This window comes from Callithrix jacchus, chromosome 5 (assembly GCF_049354715.1).
Source record: "Callithrix jacchus isolate 240 chromosome 5, calJac240_pri, whole genome shotgun sequence".
NCBI lineage: Eukaryota > Metazoa > Chordata > Mammalia > Primates > Cebidae > Callithrix > Callithrix jacchus.
Window position 1 is genome coordinate 11121329 of NC_133506.1, and position 27856 is coordinate 11149184.

At 42.6% G+C, this 27856-nt stretch overlaps 1 protein-coding gene and 1 long non-coding RNA gene across 2 annotated transcripts in view; one reads left to right on the forward strand and one right to left on the reverse strand.

The window, feature by feature from the left end:
* Nucleotides 1-27139, forward strand: part of ATRN (attractin) — a 170146-nt gene extending 143007 nt beyond the window's left edge. Inside the window, exons 26-29 of the mRNA XM_002747312.6 lie at nt 10156-10234; nt 14633-14740; nt 19957-20071; nt 22424-27139. Of these exons, the coding sequence (XP_002747358.2) occupies nt 10156-10234; nt 14633-14740; nt 19957-20071; nt 22424-22548 (427 nt within the window). The 3' untranslated portion in view covers nt 22549-27139. The remainder of the gene's footprint in view (nt 1-10155; nt 10235-14632; nt 14741-19956; nt 20072-22423) is intronic.
* Nucleotides 13137-14254, reverse strand: LOC118153546 (uncharacterized). The gene is made up of 3 exons (XR_004742758.3): nt 14132-14254; nt 13721-13843; nt 13137-13258 (listed from the first exon to the last, which is right to left on the reverse strand). It is a non-coding gene; the product is annotated as an uncharacterized LOC118153546 (long non-coding RNA).
* Nucleotides 27140-27856: the final 717 nt, after the last annotated feature.

Consider the following 27856-nt stretch of genomic DNA (forward strand, 5'->3'; position numbering starts at 1 on the left):
TCTCAAAAAAAAAAAAAAAAAAAAAAAAGCCAAAACCCATCGGTATGCTGCATCCAGACCCATCTCACATGCAAGGATACACAAAAAGACTCAAAACAAAGGGACGGAGGAAGATTTACCAACCAAATGGAGAGCAAAAATAAATAAATAAATAAAAAGCAGGAGTTGCAATTCTCGCCTCTGATAAAATAGACTTTAAAACAGCAAAGATCAAAAGAGACAAAGAAGGACATTACATAATGGTAAAAGGATCAATGCAACAAGAAGAGCTAACGATCCTAAATATTACGCACCTAATACAGGAGCTCCCAGATACATAAGACAAGTTCTCAGTGACTTATAAAGAGACTTAGACTCCCACACAATAATAGTGGGAGACTTTAACATCATATTGTCAATATTAGGCAGATCAACGAGACAGAAAATTAACAAGGATATCCAGGACTTGAACTCAGACCCGGAGCAAGTAAACCTAATAAACGTTTATAGAACTCTCCACCCCAAATACACAAAACATACATTCTTATCAGTACCACATCACACCTACTCTAAAAGTGACTACATAATTGGAAGTAAATCACTCCTCAGTAATTGCATAGCATTTCACAGGTTTAAATGAAATATTGGTTGGCTGCTTGTTTATTATTTTCCTCCCTTATTCCTTCCTGTCTCTATTGTTAAGCACAATTATTGGCATAAAAGAGGTTTTCAATACCCGTTTTTAGACTGCATTCTAGCCTGGGCAATAAAGCAAGACTCCGTTCTCTCTCCCTCTTTCTCTTTCTTTCTTTCTCTCTTTCATTCTTTTTTTTTAAATTCTTTTCTTTCTCTTTCTTTGTTTTCTCTTTTCAAAAAAAAAAAGACTTTTTGAAGTAGAAAACCATCATGAAGACAAGAATTCTGATATTACATACTACCAAGAGTAATTAATGTTCATTGTACAACTTCAAGTAATATAAACATAAAGTAAAAATTCAAACTTTTCCCAAGCCACTCTCTAGAAATTACCACTGTTAATATTTTGGTGTTTCTATTTCAAAATTTTTTTTCTATGTGTATACACTGCACATAAATTGTGTTTTTTCTCACTCTTTGATTTATAAAGTGGGCTACCTCCTTACATGTAGTTCTGTAACTTGCCTTTTTAACTCATGTTACACGTTTTACTTTTCCCATGTGGAGATTCATCTTGTTTTTTTTTTAAAGCAACTTTTCGATAGTATAATGTACCATATTTATTTAACCATTCCTCTTTCATCTGACTCTTACGTTGTCCTCAGGTTTTTTTTTTTAATTGCATATGTCTTTGCATTGTTCCGTGAATATCTTTCTGGGATACTTTTTTATCCTATAACAGGTGTATCAACATACTTAAGCACTGCCAAATCGCCCCTCATAACAGTTGCATGAATTTTCATTCCAATGGCAAGAATAAGCCTGCCTGTTTCTCTTACTCTTAGCAACACTGGAAGTTGTCATAGTTTTTAATTTTGCCAATCTGGAAGGTATCAATGATACCTTGTTTTAATTTTATTTATTTAATTATTAGTGATATTTACTGGTATAGTTCTTGTTCATATCCTTTGCTTGTATTTCTGTTGGGATGTTTGCCTTTTTTCTTACTGAAATTGTGGAACTCTTTATTTTGTGCATGGCTGTGTGTGCATGCGTGGGCATGTGTTTGTGTGTCTGCTTGTTCTTCTAATCAGTTGTTTGTCTTTTAATCCCATTTATGGTATTTTTTACCAGGCATATCTCTCAGTCTTTCCCTATATTTTCTTCACAGGTCTTTTATCTGCTACTTTTTTTTTTTTTAATGTTTAGCTCCTCTTTTATCCATCTTTAATTTATCTGGGTATAGTTTAACTGTTTTATACATTTGAGGCAAATTCAGTCTATTTGCCTTTCCATTTGAGGCAAAGGGAGTCTCTCCATTTTCGAAATGGATAGTCTTCCAGAAACTTGTGGTGTGTCAAGGCAGGGTATCACTCCCCCAGCTCCAAGCTCGCACCATCCACTGAGCCAGGAACTCACCCTCTGTTGTAACCTTTTTCAGAGTATGTCCAGCTCAGTTCATTGGCACTTTGAGGGTACTACAGAACCTACCCCGGCTGACACAGTGCCAGTAATGTGGAATGCTGGAAACTTGGTGAAACTCCTCCTGTTCACAAGGAAGACTGTTCTTTCCACAGAAATGTAGATTCCAAAAGGAAACTGTTGTCTATCTATCATGTTATCATAGAAAAATTAAAATATTAAAATCTCCCCCCACCACGTTTTTCTTCTGCTTAGTGCTAAGCAGCACAGACTCACTGACACCAGCCATCTCCTATGGTTCTTCCAGGGCCAAAGAATCATTTTACATTCTTGCAAATTCAGTATTTTATGAAGCTATGTACTGGGGCTTCCACCAAAGTATGAGTTCCTTTGAAGTTGTGATTTCCTCCCTTTTTGGCTATGTGAACGGCAAGGCCTTTGAGGCAAATGGAGAGGAAAAGTGGATATAGGCACCTCCTGACCCACTGGCCTGTCATATTAGTCCTTCACAGCCCAACGCAATTGTCTACTCTGTGAAGTCTTCTGGCACATTTACCCCAGAGACCATCCCTCTTTAACTCTACTCATGTTTGTATTATAGCACAAATTGCCGTGTAATGCAATTATTTAACAGTCTACATCTTAAGGGCAGTTGATGCATAGACTAACCTACGGTATGACATGTAGAGATGAACAGGACCAATTAGAGGTCTCCTAGAAATTTAAACTGGATTCTGAGAGCTTGGAGCAATTACTCATGACTCAGCCCTGGCTACACATTGGAACCACTGGAGAAGCTTAAAAGGAACAGCAGCCTGGGCCTTATCCCTCAGAGATTCTGGTCTAATTGTTCTGGTATAGGCCCTGGTTAATCTGATATTTTACAGGCTTTCCAGTGGTTCTTATGTTCAGCTGGCATTGAGAAACCCTGAGTCAGTTGAAAGTTATATGGAGTCAGGGACTGGGATAGTAGCATATCCATCTATGTTCTGACTAGAGCATAGGTGGCCAGGTGAGAAGGAAGACAGATATCCTGAGGCTGCTGAGGGGATGCGAGCCTGGCCCCCGCTCTTGGCAGCTCCATGATCCCAGTTCCTACTAGGGCTGGCTGCTTTAGGGCTCTGAGAGATCTCCATCTTTATTCCCCCACAATCACCTGTGACCACCTAAATAGGAGTTACCTGGCATTTAAATCCTGCATTATAATTACAGTATTTTACATCATGCAGGGAGAGTTTTTATAAGTTTTACCATTTTGTTTTTATTTTTGCACAACTTTTATGTGTTTCATGTCTTCCTCTTTTGGTGTTTTTGTTGTGCAGAACTATGTCCTGGAGTAATTCTCTTAGAGAAGTTCTTAGAAAGAATTTAATACTCGTGGAGAGCCCTTCAGTGTGAAGACTGGAGTCTTTGGGCAGTTTTGCAACCTCATTACCTTGTATTTCTTTTGATTGTTTCCTCTCCTTTAATTCTATTTGCTTGTTCTAGAATTTCCTGTTAGATGAATGAGGGAGATTCTGCATCTATCCTCCGTATTTCTTAACTGGACTTTCACTTACTTTCTCATTTTCCTTTTGCTCTGCCCTCTAGGTGAGCTCCTCAGCAATACTTTCAGGCTCATTAATTTACTCCAAAGTTAGATCCATTTCTTGAAGCCCATGCAATGAGTCGTTTTATGTTACATTTTAGTTCTAATATCTTTTTTCTAACAACCTGTTTTGTTTTTATGATTGAAATTTCCTTTCATGTTCCTTTGTAAGATTAGTAATTTTATTTGCTTTTGGAGTCTTATTTTTTGCTATGAGTAACTGTTTTTCATATTTGTTGTTGCTTGGCGCCTCTCTTGCATGATGTTGGTTTTTCTCAAAATGTCAAAATGTCTGATGTTTGGTTGTGTTGAGGATTCCATGTTTGCTCGTGTGTACTGTTTCTGTTTGCCTCAACCTGCAGTGAGTGTGGAGCAGGGGCAGTGTGTGCTGCCAGGTGGGGTGTGCTGAATGAGAGCCCTGATCCTGCTTGGCCTCCTCGGCCCAGGGCCAGCGCTCACTGACTTAGCTCCTGGCCTCCACCACTCTGCTCAGGCAGAGGAGGGGAAGACACTGTCTGGCATGACCACTCAGAATGCAGCTCCCTGTGAACACTCTGGCAGTTTCCAGAACCCACCCTCTCCCTTTCTCCCCTTGGAACATCTCTTTTCCTTTTCAACCCTCTCTAGTCAGACTGCCATCTCTATACCCCATCTAAGTTTTTTTGTTGAGAGTGACTAGCATATGTAACTCCCTTATCTATGGTTTCACTTTCCACAGTTTCAGTTACTCGGGATCAATGACAGTCCGAAAACATTAAGCGGAAAATTCCAGAAATAATTGATAAGTTATTCTGATTGCACTGCATTCTGAGTAGTGTGATGAAATGTTGTGCCATCCCACTTCATCCCACCTGGAATAGGAATCATCCCTTGGTCCAGTGTATCCACACCCGTATGCTACCCGCCCACTAGTGTCTTGGTTATCAAATCTAAAAATCATAGTATACGTAGGGTTCAGTACTATCCATGATTTCAGGCATCCACTGGGGGGCTGGGAATGTAACTCCACAGATTAAGCAGGACACTGTATTGCCAAATCCAAAGGATACTTTTTGGTTCTCCCCTTGACTTCTCAGTGGTATCAACCAACTGGCCACCTCATGAATAAGACTCTTTCAGCTGTCTGTGACCCATGCTGCCCTACTGCTAAGCAGCCTCCCTACTGAGCAACCTTATCTATTCAGCCTGTCACTGTTGATTTTTTTCCCAGAGCTTGACCATGGCCATCTTCTCACTTTGTATTCTCTGGTTGGTCTCTGCCTTCCCCATCTGCAGCATGACATGCCCAGAAGTGAACAGTTCCATCCTTCCTTACCAGTGTTCCCCACCTCACTAAGTGGCAACATGGCACTGCCGGTTCTAAACCACTTCTCTCGCTTTCACTCAGCAGAACTCCCTTACCGTGCCCTAGAGCTACAGCCATTAGTGCACGCTCCACCTCCACTCCCTAGCCCACCAACCCTGGCATCACAGTCTCACCTGGACCTTTTCAGTTGACTTTGGCCCCTCCAGAATCCACAGAAAGTCCAGAGAACACCTTTAAGATCATGTGTCTAGCCCTTCACCTCATGTCCTCTGGCTTCCTATTATATCTAAAATAAAATTAAGCGTCCTGGGTGAACTGGCCTCTTCGTATTTCTTCACATTAAGCTTGCACTCTTCTCTTCCACATTTCTGCTACCAGGGCCATTTCCTGTGTCCTCAAAAGCACAAGCTCTTTCCCTACACTGAGCATTTGTACATGCTTATCCCATTTTCTGGAACACTCTTCTCACTACCCCTCATTCTGTATACTTTCACGCCTTACTTGATTTTTCCAGACAACAAAATCTCCAATTCTCCGACACCAACTCAGTGTCCCACAATTCAGTTCCATTCCAGCACTACCCATAGTTGGAGCAAATCCTACAGGTTAGGGGCTCAGTCCCACAAGACTGTTCCCACTTCAGACACCAAGCACAAATGGGTTCCCAGGCTACCTCACTGCTGCTGGGCCAACTACAAATTTAGCGCTTCCAATGACTGCTCACTCCAAGATCTGACAATTTGTTAGAATAGCTCACAGAACTCAGGAGAGCACTACATGTAGAATTACAGTTTTATTATACAGGGTGCAACTCAGGAACCGCCGAATGGAAGCCATGGGTAGGACAAGGCCTGGGGTAGGTGAGCACAGCTCTTTCATGCCCTCTCTGGACAAGGCTCTTCCCTGCACATGGCTGTGTTCACCATCCCAGAAGCTCCCCAAGCCTCATCATTCTGAGTTTTTTATTGAGGTTTCATTACATAGGCATGATAGATGAAATCACTTTCTATTGTGACTGAATTCTTCTCCAGCCCCTTTCCCTTTTCTGGAGGTTGGGGCTGCAAGTTCTAATCCTCTAACCACCTAGTTGGGTTTTCCGGTGACTAGCCCCTCGGAGGCTCTTTAGGCCGCTCTCCGCATGTCATTCATTAGCACGCAAAGACACTCCTGTCTCTGAAAATTCTAAAGGCTAAGCAAATTTGTCTCTCCTTGTTCCTCTCTGGTAGAACTGTATTTTTCATCGTGGTATTCATATGTTTACTTGCTTAATATCTGAGTCGGTAGACCAAGCTTCAGGAGAGCAGGGTCACTGTCTCTCGTTCACTCCTATACAAATACATCTTCAGCATCTAGTACATAATCTGCTCAGATATTTGTGAGAAGTAAACTTAGACTCTTCAGGAAGAGTGCAGAGTAAGGAGCAACCATAGGCACCAACCTCTCAGGGAAAAAAGCTTGCGTTGATGGCTTGCTTTAAAGGGATATAGTGGCTGATTCTAGCTCCACTTAGTAGACATCCTAAATTCTTGGAGCATGTGTATGAAATAAGATGGCCCTCCTGCCAAGTACCAGCCCAGTGAGGACTGGCCACTTCTAATAGACATTCAGTCCCTGGACAACTGAATGACACTATCAGAATAGATAGGGGAAGTATCTTTCAGGTCCATGGCCTCTTGTGTAGTAAACAAGGATAGATGACGTTTTCTTAACTTCTCCCTTGTGGGGGTTGAGCTTTTGGGAAAGAATCTGGAACTTTGGTTTTTCTTGATGATGTTTACTATCTAGTAGTGATAAACTTTTAGCTAAGAATAGAGTTATTTTCATGAGCATAGGGAAGAAAAATATTTTCCCAGAGCAAGTTAACCATGTCTAAAAGAATTTATTTAGCTTTTTTGTTTGTTTGTTTGTTTGTTTGTTTGTTTTGGAAACAGGGTCTCTGTTGCCCAGGCTGGAAAACAGTGGTGCTGTCATAGCTCACTGCAGCCTCAAACTCCTGGGCTGGTCTCAAGCAATCCTCCCCACCTCAGTCTCCCAAGTAAAGCTGGGAGTGCAGGCATGCACCATCATGCCCAGCTAATTTTTTCTTTTTTGTAGAGATGGGTTCTCACTGTATTGCCCAGGCTGGTCTTAAACTTCTGGCTTCAAGCAGTCCTCTCAATCTCAGCCTCCCAAGGTGCTGGGATTACCAGCATGAGCCACTGTTCCCAGTCTGGTCCAAAAGAACTTAAAATGGAGCATATAAGGAAAAGGGCAGAGGTATCCAGATAATCCTAAGCACTCTGAAGACCAGCTCATATAATATATGGAAAACAGAAGAAAAGTTGGGGGAAAATTCAATGATTCAAATGAGAAAAATCAATGTAAGATGACTTAGAAAAAGTATTTTCAGACTCAGGGCACAGAAAAGTAAACTCTAGGTCCTGACACAGTCTGTGGAGACCTCTTTGTGTCCTAATGAGTTGCTTTTCCAGCCTCACAAAGGAGCCTCTATAAAGAGGGAAATAATGAGACTCTCTCCGGCTTGCTTCTGTCACTTCTTGTAGCTGAAGCAAGTAGAAGGAACTGGGTAATTGGTGTTCTCAACAGATCTCCCTTGAAGACAGAAGGGCCCTCTCACCCTCCCCGAGGCCTTGAAGGAAGCGGGCACATGTATTACGGGTGGACCCAAGAGAGACTTCTGAGTGACACCAGGGTCCTCAACCTCTCAGCAGCAGACAAACTTAGAAGCTATTCCTGTTGGCTTCATGTTCTTCCTTGTGGATTTGCTGCTTCCTACGTTTATCTATTAGAATAAAAATAACAAAAAGCAGGATTATGCATGGAAGATGAGAAAGACTGAGAAGGTTATTCTCAGACCTCTTTACTGGTTCTTCCTGTTCTCCCCAACTTCTCATTGTTAGGGTGGCCCCAGGACATTCTCCTCTATCTGTATTCACTCTCTTAGTGACCATGGCCAGGTTTATTGCTTGAAATACTATGTGTATCCTGATGCCTTCCAAATGCCATACCCAGCCCAGACCTGGCAGCCAGCCTCCAGGTTAGAATATCTGCCCAGGACATCTCCCCTGGGCTGTTTGGTAGGTATCTCAGGGTTCTGCATATCTAAAATGGATCTCCTGATATATTCAAATTCCAAAGTCCTTTTCACACCCTTCATCATCTCACCTAGACTGCTGGTCTCCCTGATAATGCCATTGTACCCCTAATGATCTTCTCAGCAAATGTTAAATCACAACACTTCTGTTTAAAAACCTGCACTGGGTCTCTCTCTCTACCATTGCCCTCATAATGCCTACAGTGACCCACAGGATCTGCCCTTCACCCTCATCCTTCTCTCCCTGTATCTCTGGCCTTACACACCCCACTCCAAACATCCTGGCCTCCTGAGGTTCCCCACGCCATCCCAGGCACGCTTTGCACTGACTGCCCCATTTTCCAGATGCACTTTGCAGGCATCCATGAGCCACCTCCCATACCTTCTCCAGGTCTTTGCTCAAATGTCACCTTCTGAGAAAGAAAGGCCCACCCACTCTGACCATCCTGCTCTGGAGTGGTACGCCTGAACCCCTTGCTCGTGCCATCTTTTTATTTCTGTAGCACTTACCTACCTTTGGTGTGCTCAGTAATTTGCTTATTTACTTTACTTACTGTTTATCTCCACCTGCTGGAATGTAAACCCCATGGGACAGTGATCTTTGCTCTGTTTATTGGTGTATTCCATGAGCCTAGAACAGGACCTGTCCCAATTAAAATACTGATTAAAAAGACAATGGAGGTCAGTCGCATGAGGCCTGTAGTCTTTGCCAAGGCAGGCGGATCACTTGAGGTCAGGAGTTTGAGACCAGACTGGCCAATGTGGTGAAACCCTGTCTCCACTAAAAATACAAAAATTAGCTGGACGTGATGGTGCACACCTGTAGTCCAAGCTACTCAGAAGGCTAAAGCAGGAGGATAGAATCGCTTGAACCTGGGAGGCAGAGGTTACAGTGAGCTGAGATTGCGCCGCACACTGCACCCCAGCCTAGGCGACAAAGTGAGACTCCATCTCAAAAAAAAAAAAAAAAAAAAGACAATGTAGACTGTCAGAGAGGAGAAAAGTTGGCAGTGTCCTATAGTAGAGAGACCCAGAGCTGAAGGCTTTCCACCAAGTGACCATGCTAGGGGGACTGGAAGGCAATTGTATAGAATTGCCTTTTGTCAGGGCAGCCATGGGAGGGGTCTGCACCCTTGTACACCTTAGGAGGCAGTGAGCCTTGAGGAGGGAGGCTTGAGTTCAGGGCAGTTCAGTCATCCTACCATCTTAGAGTGCCTTTCTCCAGCCAGCCTGGGAGGACTGTGTTGGTGTCAGCACTTGGGTGCACTGAGGTGCCATTCATGAAGCTGACCCCATCCTGACCTTAATGACATTGGCAGAGAGCCTTAGGTCTGCATGTAGCCCACTGGAAAAATACCCTGTAGCTAATCCCTTTTACAAGTTAATGAGTAAAAATGCAGTTATAGCAGTTATCTTTTTGTTTTTTTTTTTTTTAGTGTTAAGCTTGTTCTTCCTCTTAACCTCAAGTCAACTGTTCTCTTTGCCATCACTGTAGCTTTTCAAACCATTCCACACCTGGTTTATACATGAGAAAACCTCGAAATCCTCCACAGCTATTAAGGCCACTGGGAGTTATTTTCTCTTAGTATTTTTAAGAAAGGTGTTGGCTTGGGTTTGATCATTTTAAATGTGTTTTTAAAAAATATTTATTTGTAAAAATATTGAATATACACTAATAGTTACACACAAATTTCTTCTGTTTACCTCTTCCTTATGAAAAGTTGATTGTTACTTTAATAATTAACATTTTCACTTTTGTAGTTTTACCTGTAACTGTTTGCTAACTTGGATCAACAGCGTGCCTAATACTTCTTATAATTATCCTAGAATTATTTTTCTTATTTGGGATAAGCCACTAGGGGCCATTCTGATAAAGGCTGATGGAAGGTCAGGACTCTGAGTACCATGTAGGAACAGTACAGTCTAGAGACCTGGTTGAGAAGCCTGGCTTACCAATCTCGTCTCACTCATTGCTTCCTGAGCTGGCACATGGTTGTGATGAAGCGCATCAGAAGGGAGCCCGGAGGTGGCATTTGGGAGCCGTTTTCACTGCCTGGCCTGAGGTGTGGGCGACGGTGGGTGCTGATTCTGGGGGCTGGGATAATAACTCAGTACTTTCCTTTCTCACAGTTGTTTCCTCTCTTTGCTCCTGGTGGCTGCTGTGGTTTGGAAGATCAAACAAAGTTGTTGGGCCTCCAGGCGTAGAGAGGTAAGCCTCCGTGGTGAGACTGAAGAGTCCCTGGAAGAGCCTTTGCCTTTCTTTTTCTCTCAAGCCAGTGATTTAGTGATAATGGGTAGACAGACATCTCCACAGTAGGAATAATGTGGTCCTTTCTGCAGTCTGTAGTTCGGCAGCGTATGGTCAGTAGACTTAGAGAGTGCTACATAAAGGGGAATTCGTTCTGCACCCCAGGGTCTTACCTTACTAAAAGAAAACTCTGGTATTGACTTAGAAATGCCAGTTTTATCCTTCTGACCAGAACCCGAGTCCTGACTGAGGCCTGAGTTCCAAGGGCTTGTTAGAGTGGCCCAGCCACTGTGTGATTAGGCATGACCTTTACAAGAACCTTTCTTGGGAGAGGGAAATCAGACATTTAAGCATCTCAAACATTTTCCTATTATTCAAGGAAAGATAAATGTCTGTCTAATTAAGTTTTTAACTTGAGTTTTATTTTTTAATGTCTTGATTTGTTTCCAGAGCTTCATTCCAAAAATAATGTCAAGCAAATATTTACAGTTGACAAATTTAAATAAACATGGTTGAAAATTATAACATATCACATGCCCATCATTCAGTGAGTGGATAAAGAAAATGTGTGTGTATGTGTATATATATACATACACACATGCACCATACAATACTACTCAATCATGAAAAGGAATGAAATAGTGGCATTCACAGCAACCTGAACGGAATTGGAGACCATTATTCTAAGTGAAGCAATTCAGGAATGGAAAACCAAACATCATATATTCTCATTTCTAAATGGGAAGTAAGCCCTGAGGTCGCAAAGGCATAAGAATGATACAGTGGACTTTGGGGATTTGGGGGGAAAGAATGGGAGGGGGATGCGGGGTAAAAGACTACACATTGGGTACAGTGTACACTGCTGGGATGATAGGTGCATCAGAATCTCAGAAATTACCACTAAGGAACTTATTCATGTAAACAAATACCACCTGTTCCCCAAAAACCTATTGAAATAGTAAATAAATGAATAAATAAATGTTCTTTAAAAAGAACAATCACCATTAAAACAATTACAACATAAAAATGTTGTTTATTGCAACTTTCACTTGCATCACTACTTTGCCTTTCATGTAGTCATGCCCATTGCATTGTTGCTAATGGAAGTGCTCATGTGTATGTAAGATCTAGACAAGGAAGCTCTCTGGGGTTTTTTTGTATCTACTCATGCCTTTTTCTATATAAAAATTTACAGATAAGATTTAGAAGAGAAGTATCTAAAATCACAATTCACAAACATTTAGCACTGTTGACAGGACATTCGTAACTGAATAGGGTTAAGACAGGCTCCAGGATATGGGCCTCTTCTTATGGGCCACAGTACCACCTTTTCTGACCCACATAAAGATAATGTTATCCTAGAGGGAATGTTGCATACTCTTTATTATTAGTTTTTAAATTCAGGGATAACATATTCAAATGATTCTTTAGATAGCTGTATTTCTCATATATTTTAAAATCCTAATGAATTATGTGATGTTCTGAAAAAGTCATTTTTCAATTTAATTTAAATGTGTATTCATTCACAACGGAGTAAGAAAGACTTAAGAAGCCACAGTAAACCAGTAAACAGGAAGGGAGTTGAAAATTGTCTAAGTGCTGCTGTCTCCAAGGACATTAGACCAGGGAGTTTGAGAATTGAGATGAGCTTATGGAGATAATGGTAGCCTGTTCCTCCCTGCGCACTTAAGAGAATTAATTATTTCTAATTATTCTAATTAATTAATTATTCTAATTATTTCTAAAATCTGTAAAGCAAAGGAACAAATGGAAAGCTTGAAAGAGTCCGAATTGATTTTATATACAGAAACCTTGGTACCAAAATCTGACAAAAGTAGAACCAAAATATAAAGGCCAGCTGCATAGTGAATGTATATGCAGCAGTGTAATAAAAGAGTCACTTAATGTCAGAAAACTACTAGAATATATCATGTCAATGGGGAAAAAAACACCTGAATTCTCCTTGAGGCCAAGTAATTATTTCGTCATTTATTGAAACACAATACCCATTCCTAATTTGAAAACAAAACTAACAGTAAAATCAAAAATACCTTTTTAACACTATGAAGAATATCATCAAAACCAGCATCACTCATGATAAAACAAACACCACAGGCTGTATCCAGCCAAGTTAGTTTTATCAAGAGCTGACATTGGAGCATATTAAAATACCAGGCACTGTTCTAAGTGGTTTTACATAGATTAATCTTCATCCCAACCCTATGAAATAGGTATTACCACTAGCTATGTTTTATAGATGGGGGAACTGAGGCTCAGAAAGGTGTAGTAACTTACACCACATAGTTAACTAAGAGGCAGAACTAGGCTTTTACTAGGGACTTCTGTCTTCACAGCCCAAGTTTCTAATCTTCATGTAATCCCCATAGTCACTCAGCTTTGTGCTGGATGTGCACTAAGTGAAAGGGCACTAAGAAGTGTTGCTACTTTTGGAAAGGAAACAAAATTATTATTTTCGTATAAAGTTATTGAAACAGTATATTAGAGATTTGCCAGCATAAGAATGTAGGCTTAAGTATATAAAAAATAAATGAATAACACAGAAGCTAAATAATCAACTGGAAATTGTTTGCAACATATGTGAGAGAAAATAAGATGCACAGCCTATAGGAAAAAGGTTAAAAAATATATATGTTTAGTATGCAGTTGGTCATCTAATAAACTATACTTTTATGCATGTGATTTGGAATTTCTTTTTAACTGTGAGACTGACCAGAATATATTTCATCATTTCTAAAATGTCAGTCATTATTTATTCCCTCTCAGAATTGTAGAAGCAATGATTTGATGTTATTTTTAACAACAATAATGGTAGCAGTTAACACTGTTTAGTCCTTGGTACTTACCAGGCACAGTTTTAAGTGCTTTGACGCATGTTGTCTCCTGAACTCTCTTATTGCGACCCCAAAACTTAGAATAGCAGACTCCAGAGGAGCATTGCTGCATACATTAGTTGTGTAAATGGACCTATAGTTTTAGAAAATATAGGAATGTTATTATTGGTATTTCACAAAAATGTTTAACATAAAAATGCCCTTCTAGAACAGAGCCATATCTTTCCAGGCCAAGACTTTGTCTCCTACAGTAGTTCCAAGGAGGCTTAAGGCCTACTTGTCTCCCATGGCATAATCTCAAAGCTTCAGCAGCAAGCCCAAAAGATCTCTAGTATCCTTAATGATATGTGAACGGCCATTCACCATGTGCTAGGTGCTGTGCTGTAGTATCTCATTTGATCCCAGTGACAACCTTATGGGATAGGAACACATTTCAGAGGGAGGTAATGGAAGCCCAAAGACTTTAAACACCTTTCTTAAGGTCACACAGCCGGAGAGTATTAGAGCAGGAGTTGACATCAAGCCTCCCTAAATCCAGAGCCCCTGTTTGTCCCTCTACTCTGCAAAATTTCACGTGTTTGTTTTTAGCTTATACCAGCTCTCTGGAGGAAGGGTTCTCTCAGTTGTCATCTGTCATCTGCCATCTAATGAGGCATAGGTTTTTGTTGCTGTGTGAATCCTGGGTGCAAGTTTCAGTAGGAAGAAAGCAAGCCTGAATCTAGTAATAGAAATATGAAGAGATAGGGCCACATCACTTTATGTATTTGACAAGTCAACATCATAGCATTACATCCACAGTACTTTATTTTTTAATTTTTCTTTAAGTTCTGGGGTACATGTACAGAACATGCAGGTTTGTTACATAGGTAGACATGTGTCATGGTGGTTTGCTACGCCTATCAACCTTCTAGGTTTTAAGCCCTGCATGCATTTGGTATTTGTCCTAATGCCCTCCCTCCCCTGCCCCCCACCTCCTGACAGGCCCCAATGTGTGATGTTCCCCTACCTGTGTCCACGTGTTTTCATTGTTCAACTCCCACTTAAGAGTGAGAACATGAAGTGTTTGGTTTTCTGTTCCCATGTTAGTTTGCTGAGAATGATGGCTTCCAGTTTCATCCATGTTCCTGCAAAGGACATGAACTCATTCTTTTTTATGGCTGCATAGTATTCCTTGGTGTGTATATGCCACTTTCTTTATCCAGTCTATGATTGATGGGCATTTGGGTTGGTTCTAAGTCTTTGCTATTGTAAATAGTGCTGCAATAAACATAGCACAGTACTTATATATCTCTAATAGGGGCTTTTTAAAAATATAAGGACAATAGTGTTATCACATCCAAAAAAATTTAATAATCCCTAATGTTACCTAATATCCAGTCTAAAAAGTATTGTTTTGGACTTGATTTGTTTGAATCAGGGAGGATGAAGTGTTTTTAACATGTAGCATTCACTAGTAAAAACCCCTCAGTACTCATTGCATTAATGGCTTTGCCATATTATTTATCAGCAACTTCTTCGAGAGATGCAACAGATGGCCAGCCGTCCCTTTGCCTCCGTAAACGTCGCCTTGGAAACAGATGAGGAGCCTCCTGATCTTATTGGGGGGAGTATAAAGGTGAGAATGTGACTCAGAAGTCCCTATAACTTGACTTTTAAAAACTTAGGCTCCCATGTTTGGGAAACCAGAGAGAGCAAAAGCCTTATTCCATTACCTCCTTTTTTTCCTCTCTTTCTTTTTAACAATAAGCTAAAACACTGAAGTTGTTGGGTATTCTTTTGCTTTGGTTTTTCATTGTTTGTTTCATATTGCTGACCAGTCTTATGTTCAGGAGATTTCAAGATATAAATGATTTGTCTGATTTTCTTTTAAGTATTCTGTGGCATAATACTTCAAAACTTTTATTTGAAAATAGCTACTTTGAACATTGAAAATAGCTACACTGAATATTTTTTGAGACAGAGTCTCGCTCTGCTCCGTCACCCAGGCTGGAGTACGGTGGCATGATCTTGGCTCACTGCAACCTCCACCTACCAGTTTCGTGCACAACCATGCCTGGCTGATTTTTGTATTTTTAGTAGAGACAGGGTTTAACCATGTTGGCCAGGCTGGTCTCGAACTCCTGACTTCAAGCAATCCGCTCGCCTCGGCCTCTCAAAGTGCTGGGATTACAGGTGTGAGCCACTGCATCTGTCATGTTGTTCTTTATATTTTGGGGAATTTTTTAAGCAGCAAAATGATAATTCACTATGTACTAATACTCTATGGAAAATATTTATCAACCCCACCCCAAAATGATGAAGAAAATGGTAGGACTTTCTCCTTGGGCAAAATGATGGAATACTTGAGATACACTAGAGAAATAGCTATGTATCTTGAATAAAACATACTTACTTAAAATGTTACTGAGTTCACAGGAAGTAGGTAAAATCTCCAGGGAATACTCTCCTTCCCTACCCTAAAAAATACAAACCAAAACCAGAACATGATTTGTCCTCAGTGGTTCCAGATGGTAAATACCACGAGGCTCACCTGAATAGATGGAAATTCTCTCTGTAGAAAAGCGTCTCCAATTCAGCGCTGTTGGAGTCCCACAGAACAAGATGAAGTAATTAAGGATCACCAGGGACAAGAAGAGGCAAGCCACCATAAATAAGAGTAGCAGAAACAACAGATGATTGATGTGGACAGGACTCCAGATGTTAGAATTGAAATCTAAAGAATATAATATAACTGTGTATGAAATGTTTAAAGAAATAAAAGATGAAATCATAAAGATGAGAGTCAAATATGACCAAGCAGATCTGAAGAACCAAATGGAACTTCTAGAAATGAAAAATATACTCACTGAAATTTTTTAAATAAATAATAAACTTAATTTACATGTTAAACAGCATTATCAGACATAAGAGAGAATTTACAAAGTGGAAGATGAATCTGAAAAAAGTATACAGAATGCAGCTCAGAGAGACAAGGAGATAGAAAATGCAATAGATATTAAGAATATGGAGGATAGAATGAGAAGATTCAACTCATGTATTTCCAGAATCCCAGAACAAATGAATGAAGGAGAGACAATATTCAGAGATGATAGCTTTCCAGAACTGGTGGATCTGGCAATTCCACTTCTGGGTTTATACCTAAAAGAACTGAAAGCAGAGTCTCAAAGACATATTTGAACATCAGTGTTCTTAGCAGCATTATTCCCAGTAGCCAAAAAGTAGCACCAGCCCAAGTGTCCGTGAATGGATGAATAGATAAGCAAAGCATGGTCTATACATCCAATGGAATGTTATCCAGCCTTCCAAATGAAGCAAATTCTGACCCACGCTACAATACGGATGAACCTTGAAGACGTGCTAAGTGAAGTAAGCCAATGACAAAAAATAAATATATGTATGATTACACTTTTAAGAGATACACTTGTAGTCAAATTCATAAAGACAGAAAGTAGAAGAGTGGTTGCCAGGAGCTGGGAAAGTGCGGAAATGGGGAGTTTGTTTAATGGGTACAAAGTTTGAGTTTTGCAAGATGAAAAGAGTTCTGGAGATGGATGGTAGTGATGGTTGCACAACACTATGAATGTGCTTAATACCATTGAACTGTACATTTAAAAATATTTAAATGGTCAAGATGGTAAATTTTATGTGTATTTTACCATAATTTTTGTTAAAAATGGGAGAAGAGGCCAGGTGTGGTGGCTCATGCCTGTAATCCCAGCACTTTGGGAGGCCGAGCTGGGCAGATCACCTGAGATCAGGAGTTCAAGATCAGCCTGGTCAACATGGCGAAACCCCATCTCTACTAAAAATACAAAAATTAGCTGGGTGTGGTAGCATGCGCTTGTAATTCCAGCTACTAGGGAGGCTGAGGCATGAGAATCATTTGAACCTGGAAGGCAGTGGTCGCAGTGAGCTGAGATTGCACGACTGACTCCAACCTGGGTGACAGAGCAAGACTCTATCTCAAAAAAAAGAGAGAAAAGATCACCTACAAAGGAATGACAGGCTGACCGCTGACTTCTCAGAAGTCAGAAGGGAGTGGGAGAATGTCTTCAAAGTACTGAAAAGAGAGCCATCAACCTAGAATAGTGTGTCCAGTAAGTACCTTCCAAGAACAAAGATGAAATAAAGCTATCTTCAAATTAGAAGAAAAATTGATAATTTGCCACCAACAGACCTGCACAAAAGAAGTGTCTAAAGGATGTGCTAAAATGAAGGAAAATTACCCACAGGAGGATAGACTAAGGGGTAAGAAAGAGTTGTGAGTAAATAAAAGTATAATCATGTGTGTAAATCTTAACAAACATTGTCCTGGTAAGATAATATTTGTAGGATTGAAAAATAGGCAAGTGTAAAGTACTGAACAACATGGTATGTCAGCAGCATATGACATAGTTAGTTGCTCCTTAGAACACTTACTTGATTTTATTCCAGGACACCACACACTTGCCTTCTGTCTGTTCTTGCTCAGTGGTCTTTGCTCAGCCCTCTTCATCTTTTGACAGTGGTGTGCATCAGGCACTGTCTTTGTCCCCTTCTTGTGTCTTTTACACCCACTCTTTCAGCGATCTTCACTATCACAGGTTTAAGCACAATAATCCTCTCACCCAGACTGCTTCCATGAGCCTCCAACCCAAACATCCAGTTGCCTACTCAGTGTTCCCAATTGGATATCTTAACGGGAGTCTCAAATTTAACTTGGCCATGGCTAAACAGCTCTGGATGTTTATTTCTCAGCCCTGCTCCTCTGACATATCTTCCGCCACTCAGCATACCTCCGTCACCCTAGTTGCTCAGACCAAAATCATGGAGTTGTCCTTGATTCGTTCTTGATGTCATGTTCTCATTGGACATGCAGTCTATCAGCAAATCTTGACCCCGTCTTCAAAAACGTTTCCCAGCCACTGTGTACCATGTCTGCCACCGTTGCCACTTGATCTAGGCCACCTCTGTCTCTCACCTGGATTCTTGCAGTTACTTCATAACTGACCTCCCTGCCTCTGCCATTCACCCGTCTAGTCATTTCCTTGTGTCACAGCAGGGTGGTACTGGAAATTACCTTCTTCAACCAAATTGAAGAAATTGATGACATATTTTTGGGTATAGTACGCAGAATTCTAAAGGTGGCCCCCAAGATTTCCATCCCATGTTTATTCAGTCACACACTACTCAGGGTACTGCTAGAGGGATTTTGCAGATGTAATGAAACAAGGCAGTTGACTTTAAGATACAGAGAGAGTTTCTCTGGCTGGTAGCAGAAGAAGCCAGAGAGATTGGAAGCATGAGCAGGACTTGACACACCATCCCTGGTTTGGAGATGGAGGAGGCCGTAGAAGGAATTGTGGTTTTTTGTTTTTGTGAGACAGAGTGGCTGTGTCACCCACACTGGAGTGCAGTGGTGTGATCATGGCTCACTGCAGCCTCAAACTCTTGGGCTCAAGGGATCCTCCCTCCTGGGTCTCCCAAAGTGCTGGAATTACAGGTGTGAGCCACTGCGTAAGCCCTGAATATGTTTCAGAGCAGAGTCTTCCCCAGAGTCTCCAGATAAGTGCCCCATCAAGCTGACAACTTGATTTTAGCCTGGGAGACCTCATGAGATAGCTGATAATTCCCCAGAACTTACGGAACACATGAACAGACCTGTCTCTCTCAGCAGAGAACCCTACAGAGCTTGCTGGGACTTCTAACCTATAAAGCTATGAAATAAGAGGATGTTCTTTTAAGCAACTAAGTTTGCAGGAGTTTGTCATACTAATGTAGGCTGGGTGCAGTGGGCCACACCTTTAACCCCAATGCTTTGGGAAGCTGAGGTGGGAGGATTGCTTGAGACCAGGAGTTCAAGACCTGCCTAGACAACATAGTGAGACACCATTTCTATTCTTAAAAAAAGAAAAAGAGGGGCCGGGCGCGGTGGCTCAAGCCTGTAATCCCAGCACTTTGGGAGGCCGAGGCGGGTGGATCACGAGGTCAACAGATCGAGACCATCCTGGTCAACATGGTGAAACCCCGTCTCTACTAAAAATTACAAAAAAAATTAGCTGGGCACGGTGGTGCGTGCCTGTAATCCCAGCTACTCAGGAGGCTGAGGCAGGAGAATTGCCTGAACCCAGGGGGCGGAGGTTGCGGTGAGCTGAGATTGCGCCATTGCACTCCAGCCTGGGTAACAAGAGCGAAACTCCGTCTCAAAAAAAAAAAAAAAAAAAAAGAAAAAGAGAAGAAACTAATATAGGAGACAAATCCAATCTAAAGGCTGCAACAGAAAATGAAGACATATTTTCCAGAGCCAAATGCATCCAGAGAGTAGACAAAGAATCCACTCGGTCAGCCAACAGCTTTTACAAGCGTTTACATCCAGCAGGCTTGTCTACTTAGTATCTGAAGGACAGACAAAATAGTTAGAATTTTTTTAAGTCTCCATAATATCTGCATCTGTGTTTGAGCCAGGTATGCAGAACTATCTGACAAATCTACTAAGCACTCACCACTGCTATTCCTGTGACCTACAATTATGAGTTAGAGTTTCAAATCGAGCGAAAGAACAGCATCCGGAAGAAACTCACTTGATGTGGCCCCTTCCCTGCGGTTCAAGCCACCCTTTGGAAGGGGGTTGTAAGACCTCAGTGGAAGGCAGGAAGCAGTACCACCCCTGTCATTGGTGCTCAGAGAGTGCTGTTAGCTCTCACCTGTCCTTTCTTGTTATCTTAAAAACTGCAGTGTACCTTTTTCTATATACTGAAATTGATGGTTCTTATAAGCACCAATGACTGTTAAGTTGTCTGTGTATGTTAAAGCTTGAGTATCACTTTAGGTAATTTTCTTTTATTCCACCAGACTGTTCCCAAACCCATTGCACTGGAGCCATGTTTTGGCAACAAAGCCGCTGTCCTCTCTGTGTTTGTGAGGCTCCCTCGAGGCCTAGGTGGCATCCCTCCTCCCGGGCAGTCAGGTGAGTAGATGGGGGCCAGCAACAGACACTTGCTAAGCATGAGAGGGAGCTACGCATGGGATACTTCCCTTTCCTAGAGAACACTTTATAAAGGTGCTAACCAACAATGCCACCCATGCCATGGCAAGGATTCAGTGAGATAATCCCATTGTCACTTATATTCCCAAAACTGTTTTCCCGAGGTCACTGTCCTTTCCTGAGGGGATGTCCCAGGACCTCCTCACCATTCCTGCCTCCCCAGCCTCTCAGTGCTCGCAGATGCCTCCGATCACACCTTCCTTTGTTGCTAAAGTTTCTGGTCCCCCTTTGCCTCTGCTCTCTTTTCCTGTCCCTTTTTTCTCATTCTGCCCCGAATCTGGGTGTGCTCCCCTTCACTCTGCATGCTCTCCCTCAGCCACCTTCTCCACTCTACAGCTTCCAGCCATCTCCCCGCGACTGGCATTTCTTGTATTTCTAGCCTTCGTGCATTTCTTTTGCTTTTTTACTGTTTTAATATAAGGCACAAACACAATGATAACATAAAGGAAACATCTGAAAATCCACACACAGTTTGCTATGCCATAACCCACCAGTTTTTATTGTTCTGTTTTCTTTCCCTCCCTGGCCAGCAATTTAGTTGAAATAATTATATAGATCTAATTTTTATTCTGCTTTTTTCATATAACTAACTTAAATATTTTTACAGCCTACTACGTAATATTTTAGCAAAGCGTGTGACTTCTCAAATATATGAATCATAATGTATGTAAACGCTTACTTTGAAGACAAAATGTAGAATACAGTTTTGAAAGTATCTTGCTTAATCACAGAGTGCTTTGGAGGGTGCCTCAATGTGACCATTTTAGACAACTTTCAGTTGAGATGATTCTGGGGTCAGGGTTACCTTAGCCACAGAGAACCTTGTGTCTGATTGAAAGGTTGCCCCAGTATATGGGTCCAGGCCCTGAGCTCCACTGTCCCTTTGGTGCACCCTCAGACCCGGAAGAGCCTCCAGCCCAGCTTTAGAACCTTTGGGATCTGTGGTATTTTCACAAGGGAGGTCTTTCGACATGGCTCGGCCAGGATTCATTCAGTTGAGCCCCTAACTCGCCTTTGGCTGGTGTTGAGGACAGGGCAACTCTGTGATCTGTCACTCAAGTACAGTGTGTGTCTCCTGCCACTGCCCAGCACAGCTAACATTGGCTGGTGCTCCTGAGAGCAGAGTGCTGGCTGGGGTGGCGAGGTGACAGTTGTGTAGCCCTGTAGCCTTTCCGCTCCAGCCTTTGCTTGATGTGCCCCAGCCATCCAGAACACCTGATAAAGATCTGCTCACTGCTTGAGAGCCACACTTTTCTGGACTCCCAGAGCATTCAGCTCTGACTTTGCCATAACAGATCACTGGAATGGTTTTCCCAGTGTGTGCCAAGCACTTACAGCTGTCTTCCCCCACCCCTGCTCCCCTTCACAGGCTCAACAAAGTGAGTAACACGCTCTGCTAACACAGCTCCTGGCGGTCTAAGCAGGGCTCCAAGCCTGCGGTAGCCATTTCCCACATGTGTTAAGAATCCAGCTCCCCAAGAACTGTGCCTTCCCTAATGGATGCCAGATTAATCTGTTACCAATACAGGAAGGAAAATGGGATTGCAAGTCCCCAAAGCAAAGGGGGTGGGGGGCAGTGATGAGCATAAAGGGGAATTGCTGCTGATCGTTGCTGCCTGCCAGGTGCGAAGACTTTATGTCAGTTCACTCATTAACTCTTCACACTAGCCCTGTGCTATTATCCCCATTTTACAAATGAGGAAACTGAGGCACGGGGAGGTTAAAGGACCTTGCTTATTCAAAAGCCTTGCCCCAGAGCCTGCCCTGCTCTGTATCATGGTATAGAATGGAAGCAACTAATGCTGACTGAGTGATGTGGGATGAATCTGAATCTTATAATAAAGCATGCTGCTTTTTCTTGGCTTCTTCTGGAGGCAGGCGGGAGAAACTGGGCACTTAGCACATGTCTGTAGTCTCATTTATGTGTTCCCACCACCAGGCAGAGCACTGCACTTGGTTGATGTGCTGAAAAGCAAACTACGCCTTTTGTGTAAAAAATGGGTGAGGGAGAAGAATACGTATGTGTATTTGCATAAGTAAACCCTGAAAGAAAACATAAAAACTAGTGAAAGCATTTACGCAGATGGAGGAGCAGGTAGAGGGAGGGACAGGGTGGAAGGAATACTTTTCCTGTGTATGTGGACCTTTTGGGGGGTTTTTTGTTGTGTTTCTTTTTTTGCATCATGGGATTGAAAAATAAATGTTTAAGTTATTTTTTAAAACAAAATAAAACAGCTGCTCCCAACATAAGTTCTCTCTGTGGGTTCTCCCAAGGTCTTGCTGTGGCCAGTGCCCTGGTGGACATTTCTCAGCAGATGCCGATAGTATACAAAGAAAAGTCGGGCGCCGTGAGAAACCGGAAGCAGCAGCCGCCTGCACAGCCTGGGACCTGCATCTGATGCTGGGGCCAGGGATCTCCCGCGCACAAGCAAGTGAGTGGCACACCAGAGCCATCTGCAGGGAAGGGCGCAGCAGGGAAATGGCTGTGCGGTGCGGGGCAGAAGACTGGAAACTCTCGAAGCATCTGACTCACCTGCATGATCACAAGCTTTCTTTGACGGTTTCTCCCATCCGTGTTCCGGCATCTAACCTTTTACTTTTGCATAGGAAATACTTGATTTAATTACAGGTCCAGGGATGAGCTGATTGTTGCTGCAGGAGGCCAGTGGAGAGCCAGTGAGAGAACTAGGAAAGACACTCAGGTTCACTGTGGAAAACTGTTCTTGGGACTGTCTCAACTGTGCAAAAAACAAAAGATGGAGTGTTTACAAGTAGACTTTGTCATCAGTTGTCCTTGAACATGATCTTTTAAAAACTAGTCAGATGAATTAACTTGTTTTCATCTGAAGCCTGCTATCTTTTTTTTAAAAGATGTGCTATTTATTCTTGCACGATTTAGGCAGTTCTCTCTCCTCCAGGGAGTACCTTTTTTTCTAGTTGAGAATTAATAATGGTCCATCTCTTTTGATCATATCAAGCTAGGATAGAAGGGGGCTATTTTAAATGTCAAGGTCAGCAGTGTTACTTTGAATGTAAACTGGTGTAATAGGCAGTTTTCTATAGCAACTTGATTAATTTAGTCTTAATCCATTTGAAACTCTTTCCTTTCTCTCTGCCTGTCCCTCTCCTTTTCCGTCTCCATCTCACCCTCCCTCTCTCACATACACACTCACATACACACAACACTAAGTGCCTAGACTTTAAATAGATCTAGCAATTGGAAAGTTAGTAAGCCTAAGTTTTTACATAATTGCATTCCTACATTCTTGTAAAATTTAAATAGCTACCATTGGCAATCTGCTTTTTTTCTAAAATCTGATTTGCAGCCAGGAAAGAATTTTCTCACCCCAAGGGACGTTTGACCTAGCAGCAGGGATGAGAGGAAAGCAGAAATGAATGAACTGTGAAAGCTCCTGTTTTTACTGTCAAAAAGGACACTGTCAAGAAGGTGCCCCCTGCCCCCACCCTAGTGTCACCCTACGCCTGATAAGTTATCAGCCCTCTGGCCACCTCCTGCCAGGGCACAGAGGAAAGGACTCATTCATGTCACGTTTCCTTGAGCAGAAAAGAACACTGAGAACACTTGGGACCCCTGGATCGGAGAGCAGCTGTGTGTCCTGCAGCCTGTTCTGAACTTGCGGTTCATTCTCAGGCTGGGTGAACTCAGATGCCAGGAGAGGGACAGCCTCCCACTGTCAGGCAGAAGCTGCCCAAAACCTGGAGAACGACCTGTTTGCCCTTTTTTCCTTAGGAAGGGCTCAACCCACCTACCCTCCCTCTCAGACAGAGGAGGTGGCTGTGAGGGGGGCAGTAAATGGTGACAAGGATGAAAAGCACATGGAAAAAATGGACAAGGAGGGAAAACTCTATGCCAAATGGAAAATGACCAGATTTAAGAGGGTGGGACAGTCCCCTGCTCCTCTCCCCAGAGGGCACTGCCTGGAAATTGTGTTTTCCCCATTTATGGTGCTCTGTATTCTGGCATTATGCAGCAGCATCCCAGAAAGCTCTCTTCTGCTTCAAAACCTGGGATTGCTGGCATTACCCTATTGGGATGGACCTCTGGACAGCAATACTCAAGTTTGTGAATTTGGAGAAATACTCAAAAGAGCTAAAACTGCGACATTTCACCTTTAAATGCAGTGCCTAGAGAGACAGTATTATCTCTTCCCCAACACTAACCCCACTCCCATGAAGATTTGCCTGGAAAGATGTTTTCAAGGAAGTTGAACCATAAAACACTATCTGATGCACAAAACACCTCTACTTCAAGACTCACCTCTCATAAAGCTTCTTTTTCACATTATTGTTAAAGAGCAGATGTTCTAAAAAAGACCCCTCCTCTCACAAGCTCCCTATCCCTACTACAGAACACAGCACCCATGGAGCCTGCTGTGGACTGGCCCTCGATTCCCACAGTCCCCTGGGTGAGGCAAAAGGGAGGCCCTGGGCATTGTCTTCCTGCAAGGAAGATCCTCTTCATTTGTTCAGAGGACCAGTTTTCCTTGGCCAAAGAAGTCTCTTTCCCTGTGTTAGTCCTATGCCTTGAAATATCATGCACCATGACCTGCAGCCATCTGGTTGTGTCTTAATTTTTTCCTAAAAGATAATGTTTATTTTTAAAAAGGAAGGAAGGAGCAAGTGAAGTTTCATTCTGCTCCAGCAGTGGGGAAACTGCTAAATCCACCTGCTTCTCCTTTGCAACCAACAGCAAATAACTTCCTCCAGCCTCAGGGCAGAAAAAGGGAATGGCAGGGAGTAAGAGGCTCTGGGCTGAGAGCCTGTTACCAAGAGGGAATGGGTTGTCATCTGGCAATGTTGCGTGTCACAAGAGAGCCTGTATATAAATTAAAATAGTCAAGAAAACACTGACCTTGCACTTGTACATAACTATACAGTAGTGTCCAGAATGTTCAGACATTTGGAGTGTACATAAAAAAGAAAAAAATCTTAATGTATTTTTATTAAATATAACAATGTCTGAGTTTCACCTAAGTTGTTTTTGTGCCATATGCTGGATATCCAGGTTCTGAGAGTTCCTCTCGCCAGGCCCTGATACGTGAATAACAAAGCCAAGAAATGCATCCCCATCATGTTGATGTGTTCGCATGCATCTGGCACCAATTAGGTAATTCTTAAAAGAGGACTCATCTGTTAGAGTGTATATGAAAAATCAGGCAGGGGGCTGGGCACAGTGCCTCATGCCTATAATCCCAGCACTTTGGGAGGCTGAGGTGGGCGGATCACCTGAGGTCAGGAGTTCGAGACTAGCCTGACCAGCATGGTGAAACCCCATCTGGGCGTGGTGATGCATGCCTGTAATCTCAGCTACTTGGGAGGCTGAGGCAGGAGAATCGCTTGAACCTGAGAGGTGGAGGTTGTGGTGAGCCAAGATTGCACTATTGCACTCCAGCCTGAGAAACGAGCCAAACTACGTCTCAAAGAAAGAAAAACCAGGCAAGGAATCCAAATGGCAGCCTTGAGGGGACTCAGGAAACAGAGGCATCTCTGCCGCTGCCATTGGCCCTGCAAGCACATCATGACCCTTTCTGGCAGCCCCTTGGTACTCTGGGTAGTGAGGGATGACCAGTCTTGTCCTGAGAAATGTTTCTCTTAGTCTTTAAGATCAAAGACTATAACCTGTGGCAATCAGACTTTCTAAAAGGGGGTTCTCCATTTTTTGTAGTTTTGTCTAAATTTTTAATGACCATTTCCTGGAATCAGTTTATTATACTGAAAACTGGGGGTGGCAGTAGGGAGCTAGTTTGTTAATAAATAGCTCCCATTTCCTCATGGAGAATTCGACACACCCTGGACTCCTGTGTGCCCCCTGCCACCCCTGCACACAGCCTGGGGAGGAGCCTGCACCTCCCTGTGTGGAGAGAAGGCAACCTCAGATCCCCTGAGGTAACCCGGAGGAAAGGCAGCCATGGAGAGAAGCCTGTCAGAAGAAGGAAAGTACTGGAATACCTGTGGGTAAGGCCGGCCATTCAAGACTGGAGACACACCAGGAAATAAAAAGACAAGGCGGGGCACTGCCGGCAGGAAGAGGCATTTTACCTTCCGGTGTAAATCTTGCTCCTTTAATTGTGGGTATTGGGGCCAGGGGCTGATTTGCTTCCTTGGGAGCTGGTGGTGGTTTCATGAATGTCTTTGATCCTTCCATTTCATTTATTCACCCATCCATTCAATAAGTATTTGCAAAACACTAACCTAAGCTAATGCTAGGGTAGTGACTGAGATATAAAAATAGATTTTAGAATTAAAACAAAATCCAACTCCTCACACTCACACCCCTGTCATCCCTGGAGATCTTTCCTTATGGTGGTTTTTTTGAGAATTGGCCATCATGAGGACAGAGCCGGGGTGGCAGAGGCCTCCTGTCCTCAGGGAGTGCCCTGCCTACCTTCTGAAATGTTTACCCCATGACCAAACTTGGCTGCAGCCACTACAGTGGCTTCTAGATAGCCAGCCCACCAAGAGACATTGCCCCTTGAGGGAAGTCAGACACCCTGCCTACAGGGAGGTGCTTTGGAGTGGAAAGGAAAATTGGCGCCTTCTCTTTTAAAGGCAATAATGGAATCAACTTTCAGTAACTGAATTTGTGCACAAAACGTTCTAAACACTAGTGAAGCCTGTTTCGTTGAACTAATTCTGGCTCTGGAAATGTTTTTGTTTAGTTATTTACAGTTTTGTTTGGATTCAAGCTTAGTTTGTTAATATGTATAATTTAGCATCTATTACACATGTAAATATGGAGTAAGTTTGTAAACTATTTCATTGCTGGGGATTGTGGGTGTTATACATACATTTAGGACTGCGATTTTTTGGTATTTTTTGTATTGTAAAATAACAGCTAATTTAAGCAGGAACAAGAGAACCAAGGGAGGTCTGTGCATTTTAAACACAAATGTGAAGAACTTGTATATAAACAAAAGTAAATAGTACAATACAAACTTCCTTCTGAAATAAAAGTAGATCTGGTAAAAATGTGGCTTTTGTTCTGAGTGTTCATTTTGATTTTGCTTTGTTTTGCCTATATTTACATTTTGGTCATTAGACCCTTAAGGGAAAAAAAAGCTTTTACCCGTTTTCAGACTGCCTCTGAGGGAGCACTTGACAGTTATGGAGGTGAAAGCTAAAAGCAGGGCAGGCACCTCAGACACCCCTCCAAGCAGCTTGTGAGCCACAGACTTTCCATGACAGCCTTTGTGTGCCTGCAGGGCAGCTGTGCCCTGCTGTGGGGACCCTGCCTGTGGGGGCAGGGACAGCTCTGAGCAGTGGGGTGTGGACAGCTGTCTCACTCCTCCACTAACCACGCCACCATCTCCAGTGGTGCCATTATCCTGCTTCGTGCTCTCCTCATGGGTCCTTGAATGTGCCTCTAGGTTCTCTCCAAACTGCTAAATCTCAGATGTGCTGACAGGTCTCAACCATGGTCACAGAGCTGTCCTTGGCCTTGACTTTTTCATGAAGATACTCCCATTGGCAAGGCCTTGTTTAGGGGGCTCCTGTGCGTCCTGCCCCCACTTTATTTGGCTCCTGCCTCAGAATGGGTCAGAGTCATGCATTTCAGGGCCTCAGAGCAGAGAGCAGATTCCCAGTGCAAGGGCTTCCTTCCAGATGAATGAGGTCATTTACAGATGGAGGAAACACACAGAAGACAGTCACTCCTATAGTGAGGGTGGCAGGGTCCTAGGGCCAGGA